General features: G+C 55.1%; 1 protein-coding gene across 3 annotated transcripts in view; it reads right to left on the bottom strand.

Moving 5' to 3' along the window:
• SLC45A1 (solute carrier family 45 member 1) overlaps nt 1-9,170 on the bottom strand; it is a 29,532-nt gene that overhangs the window by 6,694 nt on the left and 13,668 nt on the right. For 2 of the 3 annotated variants that reach the window (XM_045299283.1, XM_045299281.1), the window contains exons 5-6: nt 5,492-6,232; nt 1,575-1,581 (exon numbers count right to left, since the gene is read on the bottom strand). In XM_045299283.1, coding sequence (XP_045155218.1) covers nt 1,575-1,581; nt 5,492-6,232 — 748 coding nt within the window. Of the gene's footprint in view, nt 1-1,574; nt 1,582-5,115; nt 5,121-5,489; nt 6,233-9,170 lie in introns of all 3 variants that reach the window. The other variant, XM_045299282.1, reaches the window with a different exon arrangement.

A 9,170-nucleotide genomic window follows, 5' to 3' on the forward strand; every position in this document is an offset into this window, starting at 1 on the left:
GATCCTTGTGTGAAAGGCTATGGGATTGGCCTGTGAGCACCCGTCCGTGTACTTGAAATCATCCCCGGATGACTTACAGCCCGAACACAGTGCAAGAGCACGCCCTTCGCCTTTGAGGGGGCTCAGGCTACTGAATTGCTTTTGAGGAGCCATGTCTTTGCAGGCGCAAAGGCTGCGCGGAACCCCGAGGGCGAAGGAAAGACGGAACCTCGGCGAGCAGCGCGCCGGTGCCGGGCTGAGCTGGCTAGAGACTGACTCCGCAAGCCACAGCCAGCACGCGGGCACAGGCTCGCCTAGCCATGCAAGTTTTGCTTTTGGGGAGCTAGCGTTCTGGACTCTCCCTGTCCCACCCCCCACCCCGCCCATATTTCGATCAGCATTTGCTTGAACCCAGGGCTGGGGAACCCACAGACCCGGAGGGCTGACTATACTGCGAGGAATATGACAACCACAATCAGAACAAGTCGAGGCTGTCTTCTCATTACAAGGGGGCGATGGAGCTCCCAGGACCACCCTGGCTTGGGAGACTGGGAGCAACCAGGGCTGGAAGTTCATCTGGATGTGGCTGCATTTGAGAGCCTGTGAGATCTGTATCCAAATCCGTGAGTTACGTTAAAAACAAAAAGCTCGCTGCCATCGAGTGGGTGCCGACTCATATTGACCTGATAGGGCAGGGTGGAACTGCCCGTGTGAGTTTCTGAGCCTGAACCTCCGTTGGGGAGTTGAACGGCCTCTCTTTCTCCTGAGGAGTGGCTGGTGGTTTTAAACGGTTGACCTTGCAGATCGCAGCCCAACCATAACAACCACGCCACTAAGTTATAGCGGGTAAAGTGCAAAATACATGCTTGTTATTTTGAAAGGGTCAACTCAACTTTACACATTGTGAAGTCTTTTCCATAAGAGAGGGTCGTGTACGACATATTTCCAGGTGAATGGGAGTGTCTGTACAGACAAGCAGACCACCTGTCCCCCCAGAGGGCCCGGTGACCAAGCTGACATATCCAGGAACAGCCCTCACTCGGGGCGACCTGCATCCATGACGCTCCCACTCTCTCAGAACAGAACCCGCAGGGAGCAAGGGGTGGATTTTAGCCGTGTGATGCCAGGATAGTTAGTAGGCAAACTCTCTCATTGAGATGATCATCCTCGGATGGCCAGTTAACACCTGACTCTGAACTGTGACTCTGTTGTCCTGCGGTGGCATGTGTGGTGGTCTGATGGCGGCGGTGATGCCAGGGGCATTGGAAATACCAGCAGGGTCACTCTTGGTGGACAAGTGTTGGCAGAGCTTCCAGAATAAGACAGACTCGGAAGAAAGATCTAGCGATCTACTTCCAAACGTTAGCCAGCGAAAGCTTCATGGATCACCATGTCCAGCCCACTTGCTTCGGACACGTCATCAGGAGGGTATCAGCTGTGCAGGATGACATAATGTTTGGAGAAGCAGAGGGCCAGCGAGGGCAGCGCCCAGTGAGATGGACGGCACAGTAGCTTCCAGGGTGGTCTCAGACGTGCTGGCAAGTGTGAGGGTGAGGACGCAGGGTCAAGGGCCCGTTCATCCAGTGTTACAGCAGTTTGCCATGAATCCAAGCCAGCAGCTAGCTAACACAAGCACACACATACACTCCTTCTCTCTCCTCTCACTCTCCTCTCTGCCTCTCTCCCGTCCATCTGTCCGTCCGCCCTGGGATGAGGAGGTTTCAGTCCACACTAGCTCTTTTCATAGTTTGTAGTACAACCTCCAGTCCCGTGAACAGATCCTTAAAGGAGTTAAAAGGTTCCGAGTATAAATACGAAAGGCTGCTCAATTAGGGGGAGAAGGGTGTGGGGGGCTTATGACGTTATCCACACCTGACTAGCCCAAGTGAGAAATGAAAGTAAATAAAATTTTACACCACATGGAGTTTGTCACCCCTGCCTGCTGGGAGAGACAGCTAACCACACGGACGTCTGCATTTGAGCCGGTGCCTGCGTAAACACTTAAAAACCAAACTCATTGCCATCAAGTAGATTTCGCCTCACAGAAGCAGAGGAGAACTGCTTCTGTATTTCTGAGACTTGACATCTTTACAGGAGCACATCGTCTTATCTTTCTGCTGCAGAGCAGCTGGGGGATTGGAACTGCTGACAAGTTGCTTAGCACCTCAGTGCGTAACCCATTACGCCACCAGAGCTCCTAATACCTAGATAGATTGTGATTTATACTTTCCTCAAAGAACTGTGAATCTGACAACAGGACCAATAAAGTTCTTAAACTACTGTGGCAGCTCCATCATCTCCTGTCAACTAGAGGGAAGGGGTGGAGTCTAGCCTGTCAATCAGGTCATAGCCAATGATGCCTCTGTGTGGGCCTGGTCTTCTCTTGAGGTTTCTGGGGACTCCGGTGTACCTCCCTGAAGGCAGGACGCTCTCTCTCTGCTTCTTGTGCTGTTGACAAGCCACATGGAGCCGTGCTGATGGCAGCCAGAGCCCTGGAGCTGGAGGAGCCACATGGAGAGGTGAGCCAGCGCTGAGATACTTCTACAAGACTTTGCACCCACTGGCTGGTGATCTTCCTACTTTTGGCACCATTGCATGTGCTGCATGAGTCTGTAGAAGAATTTACCATCTAGTATCAGACATGTGGGCTAATATTGGACTTATGGGCTGATATCAAACTTATGGACTCGATCTGGACTGGGCCGGGATGTTTTCTTAATACACAATTACTCTTGGATATAAAACTCTCTCCTATACACATATGAGTGTGTCTGGATTTGTTTCTCTAGTCCACTCAGACTAACACAACTACATTCGATCAAGAATGAAAATAGAAAAAGAAAAGAAAAAAGGAATGAGGTGGAAGGAGATTCCAGTACAGTTTTCATTGAAACTTGAAGAATGACTGGGTCTATCTAGAGCCAGGATGAGTCAGTGTGAACAAGGAGAAAAAAACCCAAACTCAATGCCGGTGACTGGGTTCTGACTCATACTTTCTCCCGATCCCTCCCGCCACCAGACAGTTTCTGAGACTGGATCTTCACAAGAGCAGACAGCTTCCTCTTCCTCCCACTGAAGAGCTGGTGGGCTTGAACCCCCGACTTGGCAGGAAGCAGCTCAGTAAGGACAAGAGACCTGGGGAATGGCTCTGGTCAGGACCAACCATGCCCTGGACTTCAGCAGCAGACCACCCCTTCCCTCTGAGGACCAGGGGCGGGGCTCAGCTCCCTGGTGGGGGTCACTTCTTCACTCCTTCCACACCTGAGCTGTCACGGGCTGCCACACTGCCATTGCCACCACCATTGCCCAGTGGTTCCCTGACTCAGGACCCCATGGGGACAGAGCAGAGCTGCGCCGGCGGGTCTCCTTGGCTGTCACCCTTCATGAAGCAGATCCCCGGGCCTTTCTTCCACAGAGCCACCAGGTGGGTTTGAACCGCCAACCTTTGGTTTAGCAGCTGATTGCAACCACATGGGATGCCGTTCAGGAGCTCAATACCCCTCTGCCGTGGCTCCGCGGTGCGTCCCCAGAGTCCTTCCTCAGGAGGAGGTGGGCGAGAGAACCGGAGGGGAAGTAGCTAAGGGCCTAGCTCCTAACAGAAAGGTTGATGGTTCAGATCCACCCCGAGTTGACGGCCAGCCCACCTTGAATGCCTGCGTCTCGTCTGCTCTGAAATCCACCCTGAGGCCCCTCAGGAGAAAGGCCTGGTGATCACAGAGCTGGAAACCCGTGGGCTCCTCTACTCTGACACACCGATCGTTGGGACTGGGAGTCACCCGGACAGCCAGTGGTAACTAGTATATTAGACCCTAACCAGATTTGCATTCTTGAACAAGAAAAATGCCCTCTGGACTCACAGGGCCATGAATAATAAGGGAGACTGCTCGTGGCGCCAGGGCGAGACTCCGCTCGTGGCGCCAGCCCAGGAGCCAGACTGCCCTGAGGAGAAACGGCCACCCAAGCTGCCCCCTGACACCAGAGGCGGCGGCGTCATCACGGGGAAGCCTTCCCAGGCTCTGAGGAGGGCACCTGCTCCCCGCAGCGCAGCAGAGCCGGGCGATGGGCTCAGCCGGGGCCATTGCACACAGGCTTCCAGAAGGTTCTTTGTCTTCAGAGGAGCACACGCCACTGCCATTCAGGTTCCAGGTTTCTACCACCTCTAGGGGACTCACTGGGCACTGCCAGAGAGCAAGTGGGTCTGTCTCAGGAAACGCAGTCGGAATGCTCTTGAGGCGTGAGGACAGCACGTCTTGGACAGGTCATCATGAGGGATCGGCCCTGGGGAAGGGCAGCATGCTTGGTGTGAAGTGGAGGGTGGGCGACAGAGAGGGAGGTTCTCAGTTGAGCTGGGCCCCCACGGCAGGCTCCCATAGAGGGAAGATTGTGAGGGGTGGGGTGCGTGACGGGGTAGTCTCGCTTGTAGCTCCACGAGCCGGAGCTGGCTGACAGGACCCCACCGCAGCAGCCACCCCACCGGAGCGGGCAGCTATTTGACGTTAGACACCGAAGAAATGACACCGGAGGGGAAGCGAAGCCCAGAGCTTCTGCCAGGTCTGACACCACCCTGTTTCTGCCTTTTGGGGAAGACGCAGATTCTTGGCACTCAGCCAAGGTGGGCTGCAGATGTTGGCAAGAAATACTAGCTAGTTAGGTGCCGTCGAGTTGGCACAGAGCCCACAGTGACCCTGTGTGCACCAGAGCAAAACCCTGCCTGGTCCTGTGCCCTGCGCACAACGGTCCGTGTGTCTGAGCCATCAGTGCTGCCACGGTGTCAGTCCATCTCATCGCGGGTCTTCCTCTCGGTCACTGCCCCTCCTCTTCCCCAGGCACGATGTCCTTCTCCAGGGACTGGTCTCTCCTGACAGCACGTCCCATCCATGACACGCCATCCTTGCCTCTCAGGGGCACGCACGCTGTTCTTCTTCCAGACAGATCTGTTTGTTCTTTGGCCATCCGTGGTGCTGTCCGCAATCATCACCAGCAACATCCTTCCAAAGCACTGATTCTTCTCTAAGCTTCCTTATTCAACGTCCAACCTTCGCATGCGAGGGAAGACTAGAAAGATGGACGATTGAAACGCAATGCACGAAATGAGTGCAGGAAACTCACTGGAGGCCACTCCTGGCCTGCATGGCCTTTGCGTGTATGAAGCACAGACAAGGGCCAGCGTAGCGAGCAGCCCCCGGACTGTGGCCAGGTGCGGCCGAGTCTGTCCTTCCACGGGGGACCCTGCAGGCCAGAGCGGAGCTCAGCTGCTGGCTTCCAAGCCTGGGACCCTTGGAGCTCCCAGCAGGCCCTTGCTCCCACGGAGCTACGGAATGGGTTCCAGCCACTGACCTGCTGGGCATTTACCTGCTGCCCCACGCGGGGTGCTCACCATGGTGCAGAGCCTGCTGACTGATGTGCCACAAACTTCCCAGTGCCTCTCGGTTGGCCCAGGGCTGGTTCCTAACCCCCTTCTCCCTCCTCGCCCCCTCTCTCGGCACCCGGTTCCCCCGGAGCGTGGCCCTTACCTGTTGGCTGAAGGTCACGTTCCTTCTCCTGCTGGTTTCTGGACAGCTTCCCCCGGCCACTTCGGGAATGGCCAAGGTCTGGGGTCTCTTCAGAATTCCTGCCGATCGAGGCTTCGAGGTGTCCAGGGAGCCCACCCTCAAGATGTCCCCATCCCCGCCGGCGGCCAGGGCGGCCTCCCTGCGCTCCAGGAGCCCGTGGTCCTGGTGGTAGAAGACGTCAGGGGCCCGCGGGAAGCTGGCGCTGATGGCCTGTCTGGGGAAGCTGCCCGGCAGGGCCAGGTAGCCGTCCTGGGCGCCCGTGAAGCAGTCGATGAGGACGCTGTCGATGTTGGAGGTGCCAAAGGAGGAGGCGAACTCGCTGAGCCCCGTCAGGGAGCTGTCCCTGCTGATGAAGCTGCCGTACTTGGGCGTCAGGGGACTCAGTGGGGAGATGGGGCTGGAGAAGCTGGCGTACAAGCTGGTAGCCGAGTGAGCAGGGAGGTTCTCACCAGCACCGTCCTCGAACAGCACGGGTGGGGACGGGGGCAGGGGCAGGCTGGGACTCTTCATGGCCGCCCTCTTCTCGCCCAGCGGCCGCAGGGGGCGCTCAGGGATGCTGACCAGGGTCAGGACGGTGGTGACGCTCAGGGTGACTGCAGTGAAGATGTAGATGACGCGGAGCTGTCCGCCCAGGGCTCTCCCAAAGCTGGTCTTGTCCCAGTGGATCCCCCCGACAACATAGCCAAAGCCCCCTCCGAGGCCTGGGGAGAGAAGCAGAAGTCAGCCCCCTGGCAGGCAGAGAGGACCTGGAGAGCGGGGGTCCCACACACCCGCACCCACACCCAGCCCAGCCCAACCCCTTGGATCTGGTGATCCAACTTGGTGACCCCGTGAACTCAGAGCAGAGCTATAGTGCTCGGGGTTTCCAGAATCCCACAGAATTGGACTGTCAGGCCTCTCGTCCATGTTGCCCAAGGCTGGACTTGAACCACCAACCTCTCGATGCATAGAGAGCACAAACTGGCCATCCACTCAAGGACCTGCATAGCCCGTGGCTCTTGGCACCACTGCCCCCAATGGCCTGAAGGTGAAGACCACCCAAAGTCTCCAGCCACAGATGATGGCGAAACAAAATGGATATAGGCACAACGGGGCACTAGTCCGTCAGGAAGACAACGGTGTTCTTTCCGCACGCGACAACCTGGCTACCCCTCGCAAACACGATGCTGAGTGCAGCAAGTCAGGCCCAGGAGGAAAAGTACATGCTCCCACTCACGGGAAATATCGAGGATTGTCACAGGAATAGTTTATGAGCGGTTGTCAGGGACTGGGGGTAGTGGGGGTAGGGGACAACAGGGAAGTGTGTTTAAGGAGAGATCTGAGCTTCTGTGAAGGGTGACGAAAAACTTGGGAATGGACAGTGGAACCGGTTACATAATGTGGGGAACACCATTTATGCCACTGAGCATTGTACACGTGAATCGAGACCAGCAGAGCTAGATGGTGCCCACCTACCGCTCCTGATGACTTTAAAAGGGATCACATGCCAGGTGGAGAGCAAATGTTTTGAGAATGATGAGGGCAATGAATGTACAAATGTGCTTTACACAATCAATGTGTGTATGGATTGTGATAGGAGTTGTATGAGGCCCTAATAAAATGATTAAAAAAAAGACATGTAAAAAAAATGAGGAGCTGATACCAAGGGCTCAAGTAGAAAGCAAGTGTTTTGAGAATGATGGTGGCAACAAATGTACAAATGTGCTTGACACAATGGATGGATGGATGCATTGTGATAAGGGTTGCACGAGCCCCAAGTAAAATGATTTAAACACCCCCCGCCCCCCCAAAAAAAACCCAGGCAAACAAAAGGGATCACAATAGAGCAGGTCTTAGATAAAACGGTGGTGGTCGTGGTGGTTGTGGATGGGGGAAATGTGGCCCCAAACTCAAAATCATTACAATGGCAGAATAAAAAGAGACCAGTCTGACTGGTTTGATCAGATGGGGGACCCCTAAACATTGGCTCTTAGTCGCACTTCAGGTCTGCAACTGAACCCCCACGGCTCGATCTCCAGCCAAACAATAGGCATGTCTGTAAAGGGAAGAGTAATACTACCAGGGCAGCAGGCACTCCTTCGAGCAATCAACCACCTGAATCAAACGGACAGCTCTTGCCCAGGGCCAGCGCTCAGAAGGCAGGGCTGAGGGGGCAGAGAGCATGGTGAATGGAGAAGTCAGTGCAGGGAGGCGGTGGGAAGAGCAACCATCGTGGGGACTGCAGTCAATGTCACAGAGCAACGTGTGCGCGCGCGGATTGTTGCCTGGGAAACCAAGATGTTCACCTAAATCGCCACCAAAAGTGATCAGAATGGTAAATGTTTTCCATCTAGCCACAATAATCGGGTGGTTTCATGTTGTAGAACAACAATAAAAATAGAACAGTTGAGGTCGTTAACAGCCCAGGGCTGTCACAGTAGAAGTGTGCTCCCACGGTTTTCCATGCACACCGTGGCACGGTGGCTAAAGCGATCTCTCAGCTGCTACCTGAAAGGTCACAGGTTTGAAGGCACCGGCCCGCTGCAGGAGAAAGACGGGCTGGTCTGCCTCTGTCCAGGTTGGCCACCTTGGGCCTTTCCTGGGACAGCTCTACTCCACCCTACAGGGGCGGCTGGCATTAGAATGGACTCAAGGTCAGGGAAGGGGCTTTTCTGTTTGCCTTTGTTTTCCATCTTTTTTAAAAAAAATCATTTTACTGGGGGCTCCTACAACTCTTCTCACAACCCATCCATCCATCCATCCATCCATCCATCCATCCATCCATCCATCCATCCATCCAGTGTGTCAAGCACATTTGTGCATCTGTTGCCATCATCATTCTCAAGACATCCTGTTTCTACTGGAGGCCTTGATATCAGCTCCTCATTTTTCCCCTCCCTCCCCTCCCTCCGAACCCTTGATCATTTATGAATCATTATTTTTTCATGTCTTACACTGACTGCTGTCTCCCTTCACCCACTGTTCTGTTGTGCATCGCCCGGGAGGGGTGACAGGTAGATCCTTGGGATCGGTCCCCGTGTTTTCAAGCTTGATGGAAGGGGCTCACCAGGCCTTTTCCCTGGGAGCCGCTAGGTGGGCTCTAACTGCCAGCGTTTGGGTTGGCAGCTGAGCCATACCACGGCGAAGCCACCGAGGCCTGGAGAGGCTGAGCCGACTGCCCCGCGCTGCCCGGTGAGAGCCTTGCAGACCCCTGGGCTGGCCTCATGCCCCGCGCTGCCCGGTGCAGCCCCCTGGGCTGGCCTCATGCCCTGGGCCGCCGGACTCTTCCGCCAGGTCCCGCCTGAGCCTTCAGTCTTTTCCTTGATGAAAAAAATATTTTGAATTGCTGTTTGGTATAGGGTTGTTTGTTTTTTTAACTCCTATGGTATTTTGTGACGAGGTAAGTGTCTTATTCCGGAAAGCTAGAGAGAACGCTTTTCACATGGTCCTTGAGGGAGCGAACACTGTACTGAACCCCTTCACCTCCGGTGGGGCGCTCCTGGAAGTTTCCTCTGCTGCTGTCTTTGCCCCCGCCCCAACACCTGTGTAGATCTGGGCTCTAATGCAGGGGTCCTTACACTACGGCCCATGGGCCACATGTGGCCCTCTGAGGACATTTATCGGGCCCGCCGGGTGTTTTTCCCCCTTTAGTGTTTTTTT

This window comes from Echinops telfairi, unplaced genomic scaffold (genome assembly GCF_000313985.2).
Source record: "Echinops telfairi isolate 266 unplaced genomic scaffold, ASM31398v2 ScPeMD7_7457;HRSCAF=8495, whole genome shotgun sequence".
In the NCBI taxonomy this organism is placed as follows: Eukaryota; Metazoa; Chordata; class Mammalia; order Afrosoricida; family Tenrecidae; genus Echinops; species Echinops telfairi.